Below are 23,641 nucleotides of genomic sequence, written 5' to 3' on the forward strand. Positions count from 1 at the left end.
TAAATACTGTTTTTGCATTTGTAACGTATATCTGACTATTTCTAATATGACACTAATTTGACTCCATTCCTTTTGTCCTTGCGTTATTCCGGAGGGTTACGGGGTGTATATGTAATGTTGATGCATATGTTTGTGTGTATGGTGTTGGGGGTGGGGGTGTTGCATGTGTGTGCCACTCTCTTTTTCCTCCCCCCTTCCCCTGTGTGCTAGGTGCAGTACTCACTGAGGTCGTCGCTGCCGCCATTCGTACTCCTGGTAGATGAGAAGATACACCAACATTGGTAGCACCTGTAGTTTGGGCTCCATGGCGTCCTGGTTCTTCGTTGCGTGTTGAGAGGTGAGTGGTTTTCCTTCCAAGTACTGTTTCTGCCGTGCTTTTGATGGCGTTGGTATCGCCTCAGAAAAGCTGGCGGATGGGCGGTACATTCTCTTCCGCCTGTGTGTTGGCGGTTACCGCCGCGTTGTTTGTTGCTACCGCCGTGGGGTTCGGAGTGTTAAAGTGGCTGTCTATGTTGGCGGTTTCCATCATGGTCGTTATTTCATTTTTCTTACCGCCGGCCTGTTGGCGGTATTACTGCCGCTTTAACACCGACCACCAGGGTTGTAATGAGGGCCATAGTGTGGACAGAGTCCAGGGGTTCCCCAGAGGCTCAACAGAGGCTAACGTAGATAATACTAATGCTCTCTTTTGTGGTAGTGTGGTTGAGCAGTTAGGCTTGTAAGAGGGTGGTGCAAAGCATTTGTTGTACACACACACAGACAATAGAAGCACAAACTCAATGACTAAACTCCAGACCAATGGTTTTATATAACAAAAATATATTGTCTATTTTTAGAACAACAAGATTCAAGTTGCATGTAAGTACTTCAATAGATTCATATTTCACACATATATCAAAAGCACTTTTTTTGAAACCGGTAAGTAATACAGTTTTTGAAATATTGGCAATTATCTGTTTTAAAAGTTCACACTGCAATTTTCGGAAACAGAGGGGAAGAAATCTAAGTTTGATTTACAGATAAGTACTTGACTTACAGTTCTAGTCTCCGGGGGTTAGGAAATTCACCGCTGGGTGTTCAAGTTAACCCCAAACACCCAACACCAGCAACAAGGGGCCTGCCGGGTGCAGAGGTCAAAAGTGAAGCAGATTTAACGTGGGCTCCTATGGAAACGGGGGCGCAAGAAATCAGATCTGCAGGCAGGTAAGTACCCACGTCTTCAGAGGGGGGGCAGACCTGGGGTGTTTAGAGGAGCACTGGCCTGGGGGGGGAGGGCACAAATAGGCACCAAACACGCACCCTCAGCGGCACTGGTGTGGCTGGGTGCAGGGTGGAAACAAGGCGTCGGATTTCCAATGGTACTCTATGAGGGAATCCCAGGGGTCACTCAGATGCGCAGGCGAGGTCCAGGGGATCATCTCAGGTAAACCGCAGGCTAGAAAGGAACGAGGGCTGCCTGCTGAACGTAGCTGCACTGGAGGTTGGGTTCTCCAAGGCCTGTGGGCTGCGGGTGCAGTGGATCATTAGGTGTCGGGTATCTTCGTCCTGAGCTTTCACGGTCAGAGGGGTCCTCGGGATTCCATATGCAGGTGTTGTATTGGAGTAGTGGAAAGGTCAACCCAGGGTGGGCACTTGCTTCCAATCACCTGGGGATTCTCTCTAGCTGGTTGGGCCACCTGGACACGGGCTGTGGGCGTCGGGTGCAGAGTGGTCAGGACTCACGCATCTGGAGTGGTGCTGGAGTCCCTGGATGTTGTTTCTTTTTGGACAGGGCCACTGTCCTGAGGAGTTCTCGGTCCTCGGTGGTGTAGGGCAGTCCTCTGGAGTTTGACAAAGGTTGCTGGTCCCATTGGATGGATTGCTTTCTTGGTGCAGGTTCTATAAAGCAGGAGACAGGCCAGTAGGGCTGGGGCCAAGTCAGTTTGCATCGTCCTTCTTCTCTGTGGGGGTTTCAGTTATGCAGTCCTTCTTCTTCTTCTTGTGAGATCGCAAGGAATCTGGTGAGCTGGGTTCAAGGAAGCCCTTAAATACAAGATTTAGCAGCATTACGGGGGTCAGAGTGCAATAGCCAACGGCTACTGTCCCTGAGGGTAGCTACACCCTTCCTGTGCCACTTCCTTTGAGGAGGGGGTCACATTCCTAACCTTATTGGTCCCTGTTTTCCAAACCAAGACGGAGGACCATGCAGGGAGGGGGTCACCTGAGCTCTGGACACCTTAGCGGTGGCCCTAACTGGGCAGGTCACCCCTCCCTGTTTTCACAAATTTTCCTGCAGGACTTCTCGACAAAAGTGGAGCTTTGTCTGAGGGGCGGGCAACTCCACTAGCTGGAGTGCCCTGGGGCACTGTAACAAAAGGCTCAAGACTTTGAGGTTCACTACCAGGTGTTACAGTTCATGCAGGAGGAATGTGTGAAGCACCTCCATCCAGGACAGGCTTTGTTTCTGGCAACACAGAGCACAACGACTCTCACCCCATGTGGTCAGAAACTTGTCTGGAAGTGGCAGGCTGTCACAGACCGGTCAGTCCTGCACTGGCAGTTTGGTTAACATACAGGTGGGCATCTCTAAGATGCCCTCTAGGTGCATTTTTCAATAAATCCCACACTGGCATCAGTGTGGGTTTATTGTGCTGAGAAGTTTGATACCAAACTTCCCAGTATTGAGTGAAGCCATTATAGAGCTGTGGAGTTCCTAATGACAAACTCCTGGAACCTTAATATGGTTACACTGCACTTACAATGTCTAAGAAGTGACTTGGACACTGTAGGGGCATACTGGTCATGCAGCTATGCCCTCACCTGTGGTATAGTGCACCGTACCACAGCAGGACTGTAAGGCCTGCATAAGGGGCGAGTTACCTATACACAGGCAGTGGTATGTGGGAGGCACCCTGAGAGGGGTGCCATGTCGACTTTGCCTTTTTCTCCCCACCAGCACACACAAGCTGCAGGGCAGTGTGCATGTGCTTGGTGAGGGGTCCCCCAGGGTGACATAATACATGCTGCAACAGGGCCCTTGGTACCAGGGGAAATGTTTACAAGGGACTCAACTGTGTGCCATGGGTGTGCCAATTGTGAAAGCAAGGGTACAGATTTTGGGAAATAACACTGGTGCTGTGGCCTGGTTAGCAGGATCCCAGCACACTTTCAATAAGCGTTGGCATCAACCTAAGGCAAAAAGTGTGTGTGTATGGGGGGGGGGGGGTAACCATGCCAACAGTGGCACTTTCCTACACAACCCCCCCCCCCCCCACAAACGAAAGAGGATGAGACTAACCTTTCCCAAGAGAGTCTTCATTATCTATGTAGAAGAACCTGGAAAGGCAATCTGCATTGGCACGTGCAGTCCCAGGTCAGTGTTCCTCTGAAAAGTCCATTCCCTGTAGGAAAATGGACCACCTCAAAAGTTTAGGGTTCTCACCTTTCATTTTCATTAGCTATCTGAGAGGTCTGTGGTCAGTTTGAACAGTAAAGTGAGTACCAAACAAGTATGATCTCAGCTTTTTCAGGGACCAAACCGCAGCAAAGGCATCCCTCTCAATGGCAGTCCAACGTTGCTCCCTGGGGAGTAACCTCCTGTTAATGAAAACGACAGGCTGGTCAAGGCCATCATCATTGGTTTGAGACAGGACTGCTCCTATCCCATGTTCAGAGGCATCTGTCTGCACAACTGCTTAGAATAATCTGGAGCTTATCTGGAGCTTTCAGCACTGGCGCTGAGCACAATGCCTCCTTCAGGGTGCCAAAGGCCTTTTGACAGTCAAAAGTCCAGTTTAACTTTTTGGGCATCTTCTATGAGGTCAGTTCAGTGAGGGAAGTCACAATGAATCCATACCCCTTCACAAACCTCCTGTAGTAACCAGTCAAGCCAAGAAATGCTCTGACTTGAGACTGGGTTTTAGGAGCTTTCCAGTCCAGAATTGTCTGGATCTTGGGTTGTAAAGGTTGCACTTGGCCTCCACCTACAAGGTGGCCCAAGTATACAACTGTGCCCTGCCCAATTTGGCACTTAGATGCTTTAATAGAGAGGCCTGCTGATTGCAAGACCGGCAAAACCTTCCCCAGGTGGATCAGGTGATCCTGCCAGCTGGAGCTGAAAATGGGCAATATCTAGATATTCTGCACTAAAGGAATACAACCCAACAGGGACTTGATTCACCAAACTTTGGAAGGTGGCAGGGGCATTCTTTAAGACAAAGGGCATAACAGTAAACTGATAATGCCCATCAGGAGTAGATAATGCTGTATTTTCTTTTGCTCCAGATGCCATCCTAATTTGCCAGTACCCTGCTGTAAAGTCAAATGTACTTAGAAAATTGGCTGCACCTAACTTGTCAATCAATTCATCTGCTCTGGGTATAGGGTGTGCATCTGTCTGGGTGACAGAGTTCAGACCTCTATAGTCCACGCAGAACCTCATTTTTCTTTTGCCATCTTTGGTATGAGGTTTGGGGACTAAGACCACTGAGCTAGCCCGAGAACTGTCAGAGTGCTCAACAACCCCTAACTCCAGCATCAGCATCTTGTGGACTTCCACTTTGATACTCACTTTGAATTGGTCAGACTGTCTATAAATTTTGGGTTTGAAAGGTAAACTGTCCACATCATGGCTACACAGGTGTGTCTGACCAGGGGTCAAGGAGAAGAGCACAGCATACAGCTGTAGGACTTGCCTGCAGTCAGCTTGCTGTTGGGCAGAGAGGGTGCCTGAATAGACAACTCCACTTACTGACCCGTCCTTAGGGTCAGTTGAGAGGAGGTCAGGCAGAGGTTCACTCTCTGCTTCCTGATCCTCATCAGTAACCATCAGCATGGTTATGTCTGCCCTATCACTGCAGAGGTTCAGGCGGTTAACATGGATCAACCTCTTGGGTGCCCTGCTAGAGCCCAGGTCCACCAAGTAGATGACCTGACTCTTTTTCTGAGGTACTGGGTAATGGCCACTCCATCTTTCCTAAAGTGCCCTGGGAGCCACAGGCTCCAGACCCCAAACTTTCTGCCCTGGCTGGAATTCTACCAATGCAGCCTTTTGGTCATATCACAACTTCTGGAGTTGCTGGCTGGCCTCAAGGTATTTGGATGCCTTTTCCATGTACTCAGCCATCCTAGAGCGGAGGCCAAGCACATAGTCCACCAACTCTTGTTTGGAGGTCTCTCCCAGCCTTCCCTAACAAGGGCTAGTGGTCCCCTTACAGAATGGCCAAACAGAAGCTCAAAGGGGAAAAACTTTACTCCCTTCTGTGGCACTTCTCTGAAGCCGAAATGCAGGCATGGCAGGAGGACATCCCATCTCCTTTTGAGTTTTTCAGGAAGCCCCATGATCATGCCCTTCAATGTCTTGTTGACTCTCTTAACAAGAACATTGATTTCTGGATGGTATAGTGTGGTGAATTTATAATCCACCCCACACTCAATCCGCATGTGTTTCAGGTAAGCTGACATGAAGTTTGTACCTCTGTCAGAAACCACCTCCCTAGGAAAACCCACTCTGGTAAAAATACCAATCAGGGCCTTGGCTACTGCAGGAGCTGTAGACGACCTAAGGGGAATTGCTTCAGAGTATCTGGTAGCATGATCCACTACTATCAATATGTACTGGTTCACTGAGGCTGTGGGTGGTTCAAGTGAAACCACAATCTCCACACCAACCCTTTCAAAGGAAACCCCCATCTCAGGAAATGGAATGAGGAGAGCCTTTGGATGGCCACCTGTCTTGTCACTGGCTTGACAGGAGCTTCAAAACTCCTTCACTTTCTGGGACATATTGGGCCAATAAAAGTGGTTGACAAGTCTGCTCCACGTTTTGGGATGGACTTTGGTCACACTGTCAGCACTGGTAACTGGATATGTTTGTCTAGCCAAATTCTGTCATGGGGAACCAGTTTCTCTGTCGCCATGGTGACACAGGTACCTGTATCCCTCAAGGCTTCTACCTTTGTCCCATTGATTAAGAGCTGCTGCCTGTATTTTCTAATGTTAGGTGGCCAGGCAGCCAGTGTGGCTATATCCACCCCACCCTCAGAGACTAGAGCAGCTTCAGTGTGAACGCTGATTTGCTCTGGGCACACTGTTGATCCCATCTGGAGACTGGCTATTCCAGAACTAAATGGAGCAGTACTAGAGGATTTTTTCTTTGGACAGGCCATATCTCCAGCATGGTGTCCATGCTGTTTACAGGTGTGACACCAGGTCTTCTTGGGTTCAAGGTTTTTACCCTTATACCCATTTGTAAACTGTGAAGGGGCTCAGGGCCCACCCTCCTGAGCAGCTTTTTGGGGCTCTTGTGAAGACTCTTTGTTTTTGTCCTTAGGTGTCTCACCATCCTTCCGTTGGGGAGGCTTTGTGACCCATTTCTTTTGGTCACCCCCTGAGGAAGTCTTGGTCACCCTAGTCTTCACCCAATGGTCTACCCTCTTTCCCAATTCTTGGGAAGAAATTGGACCTAGGTCTACAAGATATTGATGTAACTTGTCATTGAAGCACTTACTTAAAAGATATTCTTTCATGAATTATGACGTCCATCACAGTCATGCACTCCACTGCCAGTTATCCAACCATATAGTGTTTTCACTGAGTAGTCTGCAAAATTAACCCAGGACTGGCTTGAGGTTTTGTGAGCCCCCCTGAAACTAATTCTATACTCCTCAGTGGTGAATACAAAGCCCTCAATAAGGGTAGCCTTAATGAAGTCATTGGATTCAGCATCTGCACCAGTGAGTGTGAGGAGCCAGCCCCTACACTTACCAGTAAACAGTTTCCAAAGGAGTCAATCCCTTTTGGGATTTTTAGGATACCATTGTTCTCTCTGACCCTATTTACATTGCTGCCACCAGGTGTTAAGACCAGGTGTTAAGCCCATTTCTGCTCTCTCCCTTTCTATAACTAACCTTTTGGCCATCCTTGATTAAAGGAGGTCCTCTTTATTGAGGGTTCCCTCAAAGTTACCAGAGGACCTTGACTCCCCAGTGGCAGATCCTGTGAGCATTATCCTTGGAGATAAGGGCCTTGGGCTCCTGGTCTCCCTAGTTAGGTGAGGAGGTCATCCTCCTCATTGTTAACATCTTCCCTGTCTGAGTGGAGATCTCCCTCCTCAGCAGGGTGGTACCTTGTGTACCCTGCCAAGAGCTCCTGGAGCTTGACCTTGGTAGGGATGGAACCTGATTTAATCTTTTTCAGCTAACAGAGGGAACATAACTCTGCGATCCCTAGATGGGGGTAAGGGGTGAGGTTGAGTTCCAGAACCATTTCCTCTGAGCTGCTCATCATGTTACTAAAGGTTAGGATTACTTTCAGAAACTAATAGCTTCTTCTAGTAACTAACAGTAACCTTTAAATCAAAAAGAAACGCTAAGGGGAATTAACCAAGGCCCTAGCAGGACTTTAACATTTTAGAAAAAAAAAGCCAAATTCAAAAATCAGTTTTCTAATGACTGTTTTGGAATTTAGTTGTGTGATCAGATATTGGCTGAGTAGTCCAGCAAATGCAAAATCACAGACCCCACCGCTGATTCATCAATGTAAGAAGCTGGCTCTGTATATACTATATTTAAATGAGGTATAGTGTGCACAGAGTCCAAAGGTTCCCCAGAGGCTTAACAGAGGCTAAAGTAGATAATACTAATGCTCTCTTTTGTGGTAGTGTGGTTGACCATTTAGGCGTATCTGAGGGTAGTGCAAAGCATTTTCTGTACACATAGAGACAATAGAAGAAGCACATACTTAATGACTTAACTCCAGACCAATGGTTTTTATATAGCGAAAACATTTTCTTAATTTACTTTTAGAACCACAAGATTGAGTTTGCAGGTAAGTGCTTCAATAGATTCGTATTTCACACATGTATCAATAGCACTTTGTTTGAAATTGATAAGTTATACAGTATATTGGCAATTATCTGTTATCTGTTTTAAAAGTTGACAGTGCAATTTTCTGAAACAGTTCCTGGGGGGAAGAAATGTTAGTTCAATTTACAGGTTAGTACTTGACTTACAATTCCAGTCTCGGGGGTTAGGAAGTCCACCGCTGGGGGTTCAAGTTAACACCAAACACCCAAAACCAGTAACATGGGGCAAGCTGGGTGCAGGTGTCAAAAGTAAAGCAAATTTAACATGCGCTACTATGGAGACGGGGGCACTCGAAATCACATCTGTAGGCAGGTAAGTACCTGTGTCTTCGGAGGGCAAACCTGGGGGGGGAGGGGGGTTTAGAGGAGCCCTGGAAGGGCCACAAGTAGGCACCAGACACACACCCTCAGCGGCACTGGGGCGGCCGGGTGCAGGGTGGAAACAAGGCGTCGGATGTCCAATGGTTCTCTATGTGGGGACCCCAGGTCTCACTCAGATGCTGCAGGCGAGGTCCGGGGGGGGGGGGTCATCTTGGGCAAACCACAGGCTGGACAGGGAGGAGGGCCGCTTGCTGAACATAGCTGCACCGGTGGTTGGGTTCTCCAAGGCCTGGGGGCTGCGGGTGCAGTGGGTCTTTAGGCATCGGATATCTTTGTCCGGAGCTTTTGTGGTCACGGGGGTCTTTGGGATTCGCTCTGCAAGCATTGTCGTGGAGGGGTGGAGAGGTCAATCCAGGGTGCGCCCTTGCTCGCAATCGCCTGGGGATCATTCTAGCTTGTTGGGCCACATAGACACAGGCCGTGGGTGTTGGGTGCAGAGTGGTCAGGACTCACGCATCCAGAGTGGTGCTGGAGTCCCTGGATGTTGTTTCTTTGTGGACAAGGCCGCTGTCCTAGGGAGTTCTCGGTCCTCAGTGGTGAAGTTTAGTCCTCTGGAGCTTGGCAGAAGTCACTGGTCCCATTGGATGCATCACTTTCTTGATGCAGGTTCTCTAAAGCAGGTTCTCTAAAGCAGGTGACAGGCCGTTAGGGATGGGGCTACGTCAGTTTGCATTGTCCTTCTTCGCTGCTGGGGGTTTCACCTATGCAGTCCTTCACATTCTTGTGATGTCGCCAGGAATCTGGTGAGCTGTGTTCAGGGAATCCCTGAAATACAACATTTAGGGGTGTAATAGGGCTCAGAGAGCAGTAGCCAGTTGTGACTGTCCCTGAGGGTGGCTACACCCTTCCTGTGCCCACTATGGGGAGGGGAGCACATTCCTAACCCTATTGGTCCTTGCCCTCCAAATCAAGATGGAGGATTCTGCAGGGAGGGGGTCACCTCAGCTCTGGACACCTTAGGGGTAGCCCTAGCTGGGGTGGCCACGCCTCCCTGTTTTCACTTTTTTTTCACCTGACTTGCCGTTAAAAGTGGGGCTTTGTCCAGAGGGTGTGGGGGGGACAACTCCACTAGCTGGAGTTCCCTGGGGCATTTTAACACGAGGCTTGAGCCTTTGAGGTTCACCGCCAGATGTTACAGTTCCTGCAGGGAGGAGGTGTGAAGCACCTTCACCCATGACAGGCTTTGTTTCTGGCCACAGAGTGCACAAAGGCACTCACCCCATGTGGCCAGAAAATAGTCTGGAAGAGGCAGGCTAGCACAGACTGGTCAGTCCTGCACTAGCAGTTTGGCTAACACACAAAGGGCATCTCCAATATGCCCTCTGGGTGCATTTGTAAATAAATCCCACACTGGCATCAGTGTGGGTTTATTGTGCTGAGAGATTTGATACCAAACTTCCCAGTATTCAGTGAAGCCATTACGTAGCTTTGGAGTTTGTAATGACAAAGTCCCAGACCATATACTTAATATGGCTACATTGCACTAACAATGTCTAAGAATGGACTTAGACACTGTAGGGGCATATTGCTCATGCAGCTATGCCCTTGTGAGAGGTGACCTATTTTTCCATGGCTAGCCCCTACTTTTTGCCTGATGTTGATGTGTCCTGGAAGTTGTAGTGCCCAGGGCCCCTGCTAATTAGGTTCTCTGGGCCAGAGCTCTCTCCCTAAATCTGTTTGCGATGCTTGGCACAATTGGATACACTCTTACACATCACTGTAAGACCCTAGTAAATGGGTACCCCAGGTCCCAGGGCACAGCATAGAATGAGTAGGCGCCTGAGGGCAGCAGCACTGATTGTGCCACCCTCTAGGGCCCTGCACCCAGATAGGTAGTGTACTGGGGCAAACCTAAAAAGGCAAACCATATATGATAGGGGTAAGTCACCACACTGGTAGGCCTTACAGCCCTAAGGCAGGGTGCACCATACTATATGTGAGGGCATAACTGCATGAGCAATATGCCCTGACTGTGTCCTTGGCAAACCTGAGACATAGGGGGTCATTCTGACCCCCGCGGGCGGCGGTAGCCGCCCGCCTGGCAGGAACCGCCAAAAGACTGTACCGCGGTCAAAAGACCGCGGCGGTCATTATGACTTTCCCGCTGGGCGGACGGGCGACCGCCAAAAGGCCGCCCGCCCAGCGGGAAAGCCACAGCAACGATGAAGCCGGCTCCGAATGGAGCCGGCGGAGTTGCTTTTGTGCGACGGGTGCAGTGGCACCCGTCGCGATTTTCAGTGTCTGCTAGGCAGACACTGAAAATCAATGTGGGGCCCTGTTAGTGGGCCCCTGCAGTGCCCATGCCATTGGCATGGGCACTGCAGGGGCCCCCAGGGGCCCCACGACACCCGTTCCCGCCAGCCTGGTTCTGGCGGTCAAAACCGCCAGAACCAGGCTGGCGGGAAGGGGGTCAGAATCCCCATGGCGGCGCTGCCTGCAGCGCCGCCATGGAGGATTCTTTAGGCCAGGGGAAAACCGGCGGTTCCCTTTTCTGACCGCGGCTTTACCGCCGTGGTCAGAATTGGCCTGGAAGCACCGCCAGCCTGTTGGCGGTGCTTCCGCGGTCGTTGGCCCTGGCGGTCAATGACCGCCAGGGTCAGAATGACCCCCATAGTGAGTGAACAGAGCAGCCATTTTAAGTGCATGTACTGGACACTAGTCAAACACGAGTTCCCCAGCTACATGATGGACACTCTGCATCCTGGGTTGTTTGTTATCAAACAGCCCAGGACGATAGATCCAAACTGGTACCAGTATTGGATTTAACCACAAAAGTACCCAGGGGCACCTTGGAAGTGCCCCCTGCAAAAGCTAACCCCACTGGCATAGCTGCTGACTGCTTCCATTCAGCCTGCCACTTCCAGACAGCCAATATATAAACCAGGGGGAGAGTCATGGCTTCCTGGGTGGAAGAGCTAACACCCCCTTCCTCAGGAATATGCACTCTCCTGGCGGTGAGCTTCAAAGGGCTACCGCCGTTGAAACTCGGGCCCCCAGGCCTGCTGCTAGCAGCAGATGGCTACATCCTTTGTCAACCACCACTTTTTGCGGGAGCAAAGGTGGGAAACCACACACCGGGTAGGAGGGGTCTCACTGAGCATGCACCACCCCTAGCGCCATGCAGGCAAAGTGGACCCACCATTTCATTTTCCTCCATGTTGGATGGCAGTAAATGATTCAGTGAGGTTTAAGGAAGTGACCCTTCCCACTGGAAGTGGTCACTATAGTGGATGTAGCCACCCAGGGGTAAGTGTCCCACTGGACACTACCATGTTCCGCCTAAAACGCCAACTAAATTTAGTATTTAGTGGGCTCCCCTAGACCAAGAGATTAGATCCATCTGGAAGAAAAGAAGATAGCACTAAAGAACCCAACAGGACGAGAACAGAGGACCTCCTGCACCAGAAGAGGCTCCAAGACCACTGCTTGCTGCACCAAAGTCCGACAATCGCTGCTGCGGAGGAGCTGACCACTGGACCGACCTCAGGAGACCCTGAGGTCCTCCAGGCTTCGCAAATAGCCCAAGCTCTCCCTCCTAATTGGAGGCACCATTCAAGAAACCAAAGGAACATGAAAGGAACCTGCAAACTGGTGAGTGCCACTTCACTGACCGGACCATATCTCTGCAACCGGAAGTCACAGAGAGATCCGACGGCACACCAATGACAGTCCGGACGAGGCCTACAAGTGTGCCAACATTGGTGGCACAGCACCCTCCCATGGCCGAGTTGTGCCAGTACCCCAGGTACTGGACAGTGAACGACAAAAAAGCCCCAAAAAAGCTCATCCAGAGCTGCAACTGGACCAGGAGGAAGCCCCAGTCGAGGGGCTTCAGTGACACCCCGGACCTCCCACCTGAGCGCCCACGACGTCCTTCAAGGCCTACGGAAGAAGACTTACCTCCAGCTCCAAATGGTATCTTTGCGCATAGCATCCAAGACTTTCAAATCACCCTGCATCCGGCCGCCCTGAGAGCTGCACAGAGGGATCTGATGTGTGCTCTGGATCCCCAACCCCTTGCGACCATAACAGCCCAAGGGGACCCCAAGGCACCATCTTTAAATCTGCAAACCAGCTCCTTTTCCAAGTGGCCCCTCCTTGTACCTGTACCAAGAGACTTACCAACGCGGCTCCTGCCAGAACTGGGAGCTGCTGTAGGAAAGTAGCCTATTTGATTACCCCCAGTGTTGGCCTGTTTGTCAGTGTGTTTGACTGTGTCTACTGGGATCCTACTAGTTATGCTCTCTCCCTTAAGTTTGGTTGTGGGCTACTGTTATCACAGTATTTCATCCACAATTGGCACACGGGTGCCCCATTATAAGTCCCCAGTATATAGTACCTAGGTACCCAGGGCATTGGAGTTACAGTGGATCCCAATGGGCTGCAGCGTATATTTTGCCATCCAGAGGAAGCCCATGCAAAGCCTTCTGCAGGACTACGATTGCAGCCTGTGTAAAAAGGTGCAAGCACCCTTTCACTGCCATTTTTCACTACACCAGGTCACTTATAATTCACCCCTATGGTAGGCCTTCTAGCCCAGAGGGCAGGGTGCAAAGAACCGGTGTGTGAGGGCACACCTGAACTAGCAGAGGTGCCTCCACGTACTCCAGGCCCATTTTCCCGGACTTCGTGAGTGCGGGGACACCATTTTACGTGTGCACTGGACATAGGTCACTACCTATGTCCAGCTACATAATGGTAACTCCGAACATAGGCATGTTTGGAATCAAACATGTTGGAATCATACCCCAAGGCTTTTGCAAGCATTGGTTGTATGATTCCATGCACTATGATTACAGCTTTCTGAAGGTTTCCAGGCAGCCCCGGGTGCTGCCACCTCCAAAACAGGTTTCTGCCTTCCTGTTGCTTGAAAAGCTTGAGCTCAGGAGGGCAGAACAAAGGATTTCCTTTGGGAGAGAGGAGTTACACCCTCTCCCTTTGGAAATAGGTGTTACAGGCTTGGGAGGGGTAGTGTGGAGATGGTCATGTAATATAGAAGGGTCAATGCTAGAATGTCATGAGCGAGATGGGATTCTAGAATGGAACAGAGAGAGCGCTGAAGAGAAAAGGAGAAGGAGAGAAGGAGGGAGGCTGTACTGGTTATAGTGTACTTTGCTATGCTGGAAATGCTGCACATGTAATGTGAAATAAAGAAAAGATGGAATTAAACTACGCCGGAAGACTCATCTTTACATTGGCGACGAGGATGGGATACGTGTGGCTACAGGAATTGGATTGTTCGAATAAAGAAGGAAAGCAAAATATTGTCAATGAAATAAGGGATAAGAGCAAACTTCCAATTGGTGAAATGAAGAAAAAATCAACAAGGAACTGGGAAGACCCGGATTGAGGAAGATTTGACTCAAGGGAAGTAAAATGTTATTGGTGTGGTGCGCCTGGACACATTGCATCAAGCAAAATGTGTGCTGCAAAAAACGCTATATGTCGCAATTGCGGAAAAAGAGGGCATTTTGCCAAAGTCTGTAAATTTAAAAACAGCGAAGGTAGCAGACGTGCAATACAAGAAATCCAGGATGTGTGTGGGAACTTGGAAGAAATAATATTAACTGTGGATGGAAGCCCCATTGATCCAGCACCTAATGTTAAAACTGCGAGTGTACAAGATTTGATACACAAGATTGATCTGGAAAATACAAATATTTTAGAGAAGCCTCATGCTCAGGTGTTACTGAATGACATGCCAGTTAAGTTGTTGGTAGATTCTGGGAGTCTGTTTACCCTCATTTCAAGAAAAACTTATGAGGAAATGTGGAATAATGTTGAAGAGGAGAAAATGTTGTAGCCTGATATAAAAGCTGTGGGGTATGCAGGGAAAAGAATAGTGATGATAGGTAGGATTTGGATGACAATCGTTTTCAAAGGGAGAGCAGTTAAAGGAAGAATATATGTCACGGACTTTAGTACGAATCTATTGGGTTGGCGCCACCAGAAAGATTTAGGGATAGTCCTGAATCCCAATGCTACAGAACCTGTAATGGTAATGGAAAAAGAAAAAGTTGGTGAAGTTAATGAAAACTCTTGTCATTCTTTAATTCAAAAGCATCCACTAGTTTTTTCTCCAAGATTAGGCGTCTTGAAAGGATTTTCTCATAAAATTGTATTAAAGAGAGATGCAAAACCGGTTGTTCACAAGGTGCGTGGCATACCTAACTTAATGAAAGAACCGTTAAGAAATTAATTGGATAGATTGTTGCAAGATGGCATCATTGAACCTATTGAGTCTTCAGAATGGCTCGCTCCAATTGTCGTAGCACCTAAGGAAGGAGGGAGGATTCACCTATGCATCGATCTTAGGGATTTGAACAAAAACATTTGGGTGGACAGACAACCATTGCCAAATATTTCTCAGATGTTGTCTGTAAAAGGGAAAGGGTGCATCTTTAGTGTATCGGATATGTCCTCAGCAGATCATCAGAATAATTTACATGAAGATTCTAGGCACTTGACATCCTTTGTGACGCCTCTGGGGGCATTCCGCTATATGAGGATGCCTTTTGGATTAGCCTCTGCCTCAGCTGTTTTCCAAAGACTAATGGAGGAGATTTTTGGAGATTTGGAGAAAGTGTTATGCTTTCTAGATGACATTTTGATTGTAGGTAATAATGAAAGAGAGCATAACCTCTTATTTGAAGAAGTTATGTCCAGATTAAAGAAGAGAGGCTTAACCATTAAGGAGGAGAAGTGCCAAATTGGAAAATCTGAAGTAACTTATCTGGTACACTCTGTTAGTGGAAACGGTATTAGACCTAAGAAAAGCATAGTGGCTGCAATTGAGAAAGCGCCAGAACCAACTAACAAGGATGAGTTGAGATCTTTTTTGGGTCTTGCAGAGTACTGTGCCAAATTCATAAGGAATTTTACAGAGATTGTGGAACCTTTAAGGAGATTGATGAAAAAAGGAGTGGTATATGAGTGGAGTGAGGACTGCAATTGTGCTTTTGAGAATGTGAAAACATTTATTTTAAGTGCTCCTACCTTAGGTGTCTTTGATGTAACAGCAAAGACGTATGTGACTTCGGATGCGAGCAATGTTGGAGTAGGAGCAGTCTTAACACAGGTAAAGAATGGTGATGTGTACGTTGTTGGTTTCGCTTCAAGACGATTGCAGGGTGTGGAATTATCGTATTCGGTAATTGAAAGAGAGGCCTTGGCTTGTTGCTGGGGAATCAATCATTTCAAGTTTTACTTGTGGGGAGTGCCTTTTAAATTGAAGACAGACCATAAGCCCTTGATTTATATTTTTAAAGGGGGGCGTGGTTTAGAAGGGAATGTAAAACCGCGAATTTCAAGATGGTTATTATCCGTAATGGAATATAATTTTGATGTGGAGTTTGTAAAAGGTAATAGAAATGTGGTGGCGGATTGTTTATCTAGAATGCCTGTGGATGTGGATGAAATCGTGAGTGAAGTAGTTGAGAATTTTGTGGAAACCATCTTGGGTGAACTGGCCTTGAGCGAGATCGAATGGGCTGATGCTAAAGCGAATGATTTGGTTATGAATAAGGTGGAAAGTAAAATAACTAACGGGTGGACATATGAAGATGAACAAGATAGTGATGTGTCTTCTTACTTTAGGATTAAGGATCAACTGAGTATACTGGAGGGTAGGCTATATAGGAAGAATCAAATTGTTCCTCCAGAGGGTGTTAGGAAGCACATTATTGACATAACACACCAGGGACATTTAGGGCGAGGAGTAATGAAAAGGAAAACAAGACAATTGTTCTGGTGGCCAGGAATAGACAAACAAGTAAAAGAGACAGTGAAATATTGTGTACCTTGTGGTAATAGTGACAAAACTAAGATTCTAAGGCAAACTCCTCTGGCTCCCATAAGTTTTCCAAAAAGGCCTTGGGAAAAATTAGCTGTAGATTTCATTGGTCCCGTCTCCAGGTTGGGTGCTAGGAGCAAGTTCATTATTGTGCTAGTTGACTATCACTCAAAATGGTTTGTAGTCAAAATTGTTGACCACGTGGACACTGCAAAAGTCATAGAATTCTTTGAAGAAGTTTTCTTAGAAGAGGGTATTACAAAAACTATTGTGTCTGATAATGGTGTACAGTTCGTGTCACGTGAAATGGTGGAATATTTACGGAGGATGGGTATTAATCATGAGAGAGTTGCTCTCTTTCGGCCACAAGCCAATGGTTTGGTTGAAAGGGTGAAAAGAGTGATAATGGATAATATTCAGTTGTCTTTAGCTAATCATCTCTCTTGGAAAAGAGAGTTATGTAAAATGATGTGGACATATCGCACAACTCCACATTCGGTCACTGGGGTAGCACCGTTTGTATCTCTGAAGGGGAGAATGCCTGGTGTGAAAGAATGCCCAGTGTGGTTAAAAACTGAAAGGAATGTAAGAGTGGACAGGGAGGCAATAAAAAAGAAAGTAGAAGAGATGCAAAGAAAAAATATCCAACAATATAACAAAAGAATGAGTGTGAAATATAGCCACATAGATAAAGGAGATTTGGTAGTGACAAGGAGAAGTGGAGTGCTGGTAAAGGGGGACAACAAGTACTCTGCTCCTCAACTGGTGAAGGAGGTCAAACGAAATGTGGTAGTTTTAGAGGATGGTTCTTCCTGGAGTATGGGAAGTGTGTGCAAAGTTCATCGTTGAAACGTTAGAATGCAATGTTTCTGAAGTATTTTGTAGAACTTTTAGTGTAAGCTGATATTAATAGTTTGGTCTTATTTTTTTTTATGTACCTAATCTTATTTAATCTTCTCCTTGTTTTGTTATGCGTTGTATATCATATAGGGGGGAGAAGTGTGGAGATGGTCATGTAATATAGAAGGGTCAATACTAGAATGTCATGAGCGAGATGGGATTCTAGAATGGAACAGAGAGAGAGAGCTGCAGAGAAAAGGAGAAGGAGAGAAGGAGGGAGGCTGTACTGGTTATACTGTACTTTGCTATGCTGGAGATGCTGCACATGTAATGTGAAATAAAGGAAAGATGGAATTAAACTACGCCGGAAGACTCATCTTTACAGGTACCCTCCCCAAGCCACTGGAAATACTTTGAAGGGCACATCTGGTGCCCTCCTTGCATAAACCAGTCTGCACCGGGTCAGGGACCCCCAGTCCCTGCTCTGGCAGGAAACTGGACAAAGGAAAGAGGTGTGACCACTCCACTGTCCATCACCACTCCAGGGGTGGTACTCAGAGCTCCTCCAGAGGGTCCCTGGGTTTTAACATCTTGGATTCAAGGTTGGCAGGGAACTATGGGAGCATCTGAGTGGCCAGTACCAGCAGGTGACATCAGAGTCCCCTCCTGAACGGCAGTCACCCAGCTAGGTGACCAATCCCCCTTTCAGGGCTATTTAGGTTCTCTCTCTTGGGTGGTTCCTCAGATTCAGATAGCAAGACTCCAGCAGGAACCCTCTGCATCCTCCACTTCGAATTCTCACCGAAGAAACTGCATCTGGACTCTTCAGAAACCCACAAGCTGCAACAAAGAAGCAAGTCGTGCATCCTCTGAGGACAGCCCATCCTAGCCTGCATCAGAAGAAAGAAGGAATCTCCCTTGGGGTGAAGGAGTCACTCCCCTGTTTCTGCAGGTACCAACTGTGACGACGACCGGCTGCGTGGATTCCCTCTCCTGCGGTGCACAAAGAACTTCGTGGAAGGATGCCAACAAGCCTTGGCAACTGCAAAACATGCGGTGCATGGAGGTACTGTCTTGAATGGGAATGCAAGCTCTTACCTCCACTAAAGTTGGACAGCTGGACTTCAGGACCGTCGGGACCACTTCAGTCCACCACCTGTGTTGCTGGATCCACGCACCTCTTCAGGATGGGGACCCAAGCCACCAATCGTCGTTGCAGAGGGGTGCCTGCTGAAGCAGGGAAGTGACTCCTTCACTTCAAGGGAGATTTCTTTGTTCTTCTGGTGCAGGATGAAGATAGGCAGTCCTCGGATGATGCACGGCCTGGAAACAGTTGCTGGCAGGAGCTGAAGATACAATGTTGCAGAAGTCGTCTTTACTTTTTTGTTGCAGTTTGTAGAGCTCCTGGAGGGTCCAGATGCAGTTTCGTCGATTGAAGGTGAAGTAGAGGATGCAGAGCATTCCTGCTGGGGTCTTGCAATCTGACTCTGAGGAAACACCCAGATTAGAGACCCCAAATAGCCTTGAAAGGGCGATTGGTCAGCTAAGCTGGTAAGCACCTATCAGGGTAGGGCTCTGATGTCACCTGCTGGCACTGGCCACTCAGATGCTGCTAAAGTGGCCTGTCAACTTGGAATCCAAGATGGCAAAACCCAGGGACACTCTGGAGGAGCTCTGAGCACCAACCCTGGGGTGGTGATGAACAGGGGAGTGGTCACTCCCCTTTAATTTGTCCAGTTTTGCACCAGAGCAGGGACTGCGGGTTCCTGAACCGGTGTAGACTGGATTATGCAAGGAGGGCACCAAATGTGCCCTTCAAAGTATTTCCAGAGGCTCTGGGAGGCTACCCCTCCCATGCCTGAAACACCTATTTCCAAAGGGAGAGGGTGTAACACCCCTCTTCCAAAGGAACTGCTTTGTTCTGCCTTCCTGGGCTTGAGCTGCTCAAGCAACAGGAGGGCAGATACCTGTCTGTGACATGGCAGCAGCTGGGGATGCCACGAAAACTTCAGAAGGCTGTAATGGCAGTACTGCGGGTCCTCTAAGGCAGTGTTCCCCAACCCCTGGGCCGCGGACCGGTGCCGGTCCGTGGCTCAATCGCCACTGGGCCGCCCCACTGTGGCGGGCGGTAAATGTTTGATAATTTTTCCGTGGCCCGCTTGACACACAATGGGACAAGCGGGCCACGGAAAAATTATCAAACATTTACCGGTCCGCGGCAATAAAAAGGTTGGACAACACTGCTCTAAGGAGCCCGAGAGTGCATGGAATCATACAACCAATGCTTGCAAAAGCCTTGGGGTATGATTCCAGCATGTTTGATACCAAACATGACCATATTCGGAGTTAGAAGCTGTACATAGGTAGTGACCTATGTCCAGTGGACGCGTAAAATGGCGGCCCGCACTCACGAAGACCAGGAAAATGGTCCTGGACGATGTGGGGGCACATTTGCTAGTGCAGTGGTGCCCTCACACACAGGTACTCTGCGTCCAACCTTCAGGGTTGGAAGGCCCGGTATATGGGTGACTTATAAGTGTCCTGGTGCAGTGTAAATGGCTGTGAATGGGTGCATGCACCATTTCACACAGGCTGCAATGGCAGTCCTGTAGAAGTCTTTGCATGGGCTCCCTATGGGTGGCAAAAGAAATGCTGCAGCCCATAGGGATCCCATGGAACCCAAATGCCCAGGGTACCTAAGTAACATATAATAGGGACTTATAAGGGGTAACCAGTACGCCTATTTGGGATGAAATACTGGGTTAGCAGTATGCAGTGACAACATATAGAGGAGAGCGAGCATTAGCACAGGGGTCCTGGTTAGCAGGATCCCAGTGACACAGTCAAACACACTGACATCAAGCAGAAATTGAGGGTAACATGGCAAAAAGAGGGTACTGTCCTATAGCAGTTCAATAAAATTATAAATCTCAGAAATACAAGGCAGGTCATCCAATAATCTCTTGTTCTTGTATCCATTCTGGTGGCATTGTCAATAGGTCTAAAGACAGGCCCCTGCCATGCCACTGAGCCCACTGTTTATTGGGTACATGACTGGAAAAGACACCAGATGACTTGAATGCATCTACAACGAAGGCACAGAAACACCTCCTCTGCGAAGTGCTTTTGACGTCTTCACGGGTGCAACATCAGGTGTTTAACAACAGAAGTGCACAAGTGTCCAGACCAACTATGCAGCTAAAAATGTGCTTCATGTCCGTCAATGTGATAGAGTGCCAACAACATTGTTATAAAACTGTGTCTGACAAAGTTGATACTAACCTCACGGTCTTCTTCGTGATCGACTTCCGTAGAGTCCGATGAGGATGATGATTCAGCAGACTTGTGGAAAAATATATTATGACAATACATTAATCAAATACATGCAATTAAAAAGACAACATGCTTTATTTTTTTTTCTTTATATGCTAGGGTTTTGTTTTGCAACATTTGATTACAACAAGGTGTTACACACTACAAACAAAGACTTTGTGCAATAACCATTCCATCATTTAAAAAAAGAATATATAATGGCTGTGGAACTGGAACAATGCCCTTTTCAGCTTGCGCCTTCAGGAAACATCTCTAATCTTAGGTGAAGAAGCACTGGTAATCCATTCCCAGTAGAAGACCTGCTAACGGCGCTCACCTGCCGAGAATATGGGAATGTCTTGTGTGGGGAAAAGCAGATACAAATGTTATTTCTGCTGGTTATGCTACTTGATGTGTAAATACAAAAGAAAAAGCAGTTGGTAAAGGTAAACTTGACTCAGGCCTTGCTGCCACATCTAGTATTCAAGATATTTTGGCCTGATCTAGAGTTTGGCGGAGGGGGTTACTGCAGCACAAACGTGACGGATATCCCATCCGTCATATTACGATCCTATTATAGCCGATGAAGATCATAATACAGCAGACGGGATATCTGCCATGTTTGTGATGGAGTAACCCATCCACTAAGCTCTAAATCAGTCCGTTAGGGCCTAATTCAGAGTTTGGTGGATGGGTTACTCTGTCACAATGGTGACGGATATCCCATCTGACAAAATATAAATGATGTAGGACATAACTGTGTTTATATCTCATCAGGCGGGATATCTGTCACAGTTGTGACTGAGTCACCACTCCGCCAAACTCTAAATCAGGCCCACAGGGCCCTAACTATCCATGTCACAGTAATTCAAAACATTACTGGCACATGCATATGACTGCAGTGGTCCAGTGACCATATCCGGTGACCACGCAATGTACACGGCCAATGAGGGTTACCCACATTTAAGTCCAGCAGTGAGGGGGAGGGGTGTTTTCTCCATGGTCCAGTGGCAGCAGTGAGGGAAGGTGTTGTCTAGTCATGTCCAGTGAAAAACGAAAGCGGATCATTTCCCCCCAATCCGCCAATTTATGTGTGGAGGTCGGGCAGCCACAGTTGCTTGGCGGTAAGGCACATCCAAATCTGTTTTCTCGGTAAAGGTGGCTGGAGTCCCACCATCAGCCCTAATTCTCAAGGCCGCCGTCAAGGCGGCTAGATATTCTTGGAGGAGTAAGCGGGACTCTGGCGCTCTGTTGTCTATTAACCCACCAACATCTAAATCAGGTGGGCAGACTTCCGAAGAAAAAACGGCAGCGGTACGTTACCGCTAAGATTTAAATCAGGCCCTTAGTCTCCATATCTGTCAACCCTACTGTATGCGGTATGGTGTAACATCAGAGCCAGCAGCCCCGCACAAGACTGAAGCACTGAATACAACAGTTTTTGCATGCTGTACCATGTGACGTCAGACACAAAAGGATGATGAACGAGTGCTGTACAATGCAAACACTCAGCCCTAGTCACAGATCTGGGTTTAATCCATAATTTTTTTGCTCAGCATGCCATCCCAGTTTGGACCCAGCCATATGCAAATCAGTCTTGACCCTGTTCCTCATGGGAACAGTCCTGCCCGAACTGACGTCAGAGCCAGCAACCCAGCACAACAATTTAATCACCAACTTTTACAACTTTTGCATGCAGTACCGTGCGACGTCAGACCCAGTAGCCCGCCAAGGACTGAAGTACAAAATACGACAACTTTTGCAAGGTCAGAGTCTGTCTGCAACAAAATGCAGCTCTCCTTAGTGCTCTTAAATCAAATCAAATCAAATCATTAACATTTATAAAGCGCGCTACTCACCCGTGCGGGTCTCAAGGCGCTAGGGGGGAAAGGGGGGGTTATCGCTGCTCGAACAGCCAAGTCTTTAGGAGTCTCCGGAAAGCGGAGTGGTCCTGGGTGGTCCTGAGGCTGGTGGGGAGGGAGTTCCAGGTCTTGGCCGCCAGGAAGGAGAAAGATCTCCCACCCGCCGTGGAGCGGCGGGTGCGAGGGACGGCAGCAAGTGCGAGGCCAGCGGAGCGGAGGGGGCGGGTGGGGACGTAGAAGCTGAGGCGTCTGTTGAGGTATTCCGGTCCCTTGTTGTGGAGGGCTTTGTGTGCGTGGGTGAGAAGACGGAAGGTGATCCTTTTGCTGACTGGGAGCCAATGCAGGTGTCTCAGGTGTGCGGAGATGTGGCTGTTGCGGGGTACGTCGAGGATGAGGCGGGCCGAGGCGTTTTGGATGCGTTGCAGGCGGTTTTGGAGTTTGGCGGTGGTCCCGGCGTAGAGGGTGTTGCCGTAGTCCAGGCGACTCGTGACAAGGGCGTGGGTCACGGTTTTTCTGGTGTCGGCGGGGATCCAGCGGAAGATCTTGCGGAGCATGCGGAGAGTGAGGAAGCAGGCGGAGTACACGGCGTTGACTTGCTTGGTCATGGTGAGAAGAGGGTCCAAGATGAAGCCGAGGTTGCGGGCGTGGTCTGCGGGGGTCGGTGCGGTGCCGAGGGCCGTGGGCCACCAGGAGTCGTCCCAGGCGGACGGGGTGTTGCCGAGGATGAGGACTTCCGTTTTTTCAGAGTTCAGCTTTAGGCGGCTGAGCCTCATCCAATCTGCGACGTCCTTCATACCCTCTTGTAGGTTGGTCTTGGCGCTGGCGGGGTCCTTGGTGAGGGAGAGTACAAGTTGGGTGTCGTCGGCGTAGGAGGTGATGATGATGTCGTGCTTGCGTACGATGTCGGCGAGGGGGCTCATGTAGACATTGAAGAGTGTCGGGCTGAGCGATGAGCCTTGAGGTACGCCGCAGATGATCTTGGTGGGTTCTGAGCGAAACGGAGGGAGGTAAACTCTTTGGGAGCGGTTAGCGAGGAAGGAGGCGATCCAGTCCAGGGCCTGGCCTTGGATCCCGGTGGAGCGTAGGCGGGTGATTAGGGTGCGGTGACAGACGGTGTCAAAGGCAGCCGAGAGGTCGAGGAGAATGAGGGCGACTTAGCCAGACCCTCCAGGATTTCGCGGCTTGGGATGGCAAATTTTGTGGCAAAAAAGCAAAATTTGTGATCACAAACCGCAAAATATGAGGTATTTTTGCAGCAGGCAGGACATGTGCTTGTCACAAAAAACGCTTGTTCATAACTGGAGACTCTGACCAGTCACTTTCTTTGACCTGTCAGAAATGTCCAGCAGCACTGCACCTCAGTACTGGAGGGTGTCTCATGCCAGAGGGTGCATTTCTAAATTTGACAGCTTCTATTCCCATGTACACAGGGCAGCAGGGGGCAAATTGAGTGGCAGGTACACTGGAGACCCGGGAGTGGGACAGCAATGGGGGTGAGGAGAGAGAGTCATGAGTGTCCTGGGGTTATAGGTGGGATTGGGGTTTACACAGGAGAGAGGAGACAGCTGTAGGACGCTGGCCTGGTGTGTGGTGAGCACCTATGGTGTTATC

The 23,641-nt window shown here is 48.7% G+C and overlaps 1 protein-coding gene across 4 annotated transcripts in view; it reads right to left on the minus strand.

The window, feature by feature from the left end:
• The window catches only part of PARP4 (poly(ADP-ribose) polymerase family member 4), a 1,744,976-nt gene that overhangs the window by 554,393 nt on the left and 1,166,942 nt on the right, over nt 1–23,641 (minus strand). For 3 of the 4 annotated variants that reach the window (XM_069202292.1, XM_069202291.1, XM_069202294.1), the window contains exon 31: nt 20,139–20,198. The exons of the other annotated variant lie outside the window; for it this stretch is intronic. In XM_069202292.1, coding sequence (XP_069058393.1) covers nt 20,139–20,198 — 60 coding nt within the window. The remainder of the gene's footprint in view (nt 1–20,138; nt 20,199–23,641) is intronic. 4 annotated transcript variants of the gene reach the window in all.

Source organism: Pleurodeles waltl, chromosome 8, assembly GCF_031143425.1.
Source record: "Pleurodeles waltl isolate 20211129_DDA chromosome 8, aPleWal1.hap1.20221129, whole genome shotgun sequence".
Taxonomy (NCBI): Eukaryota; Metazoa; Chordata; class Amphibia; order Caudata; family Salamandridae; genus Pleurodeles; species Pleurodeles waltl.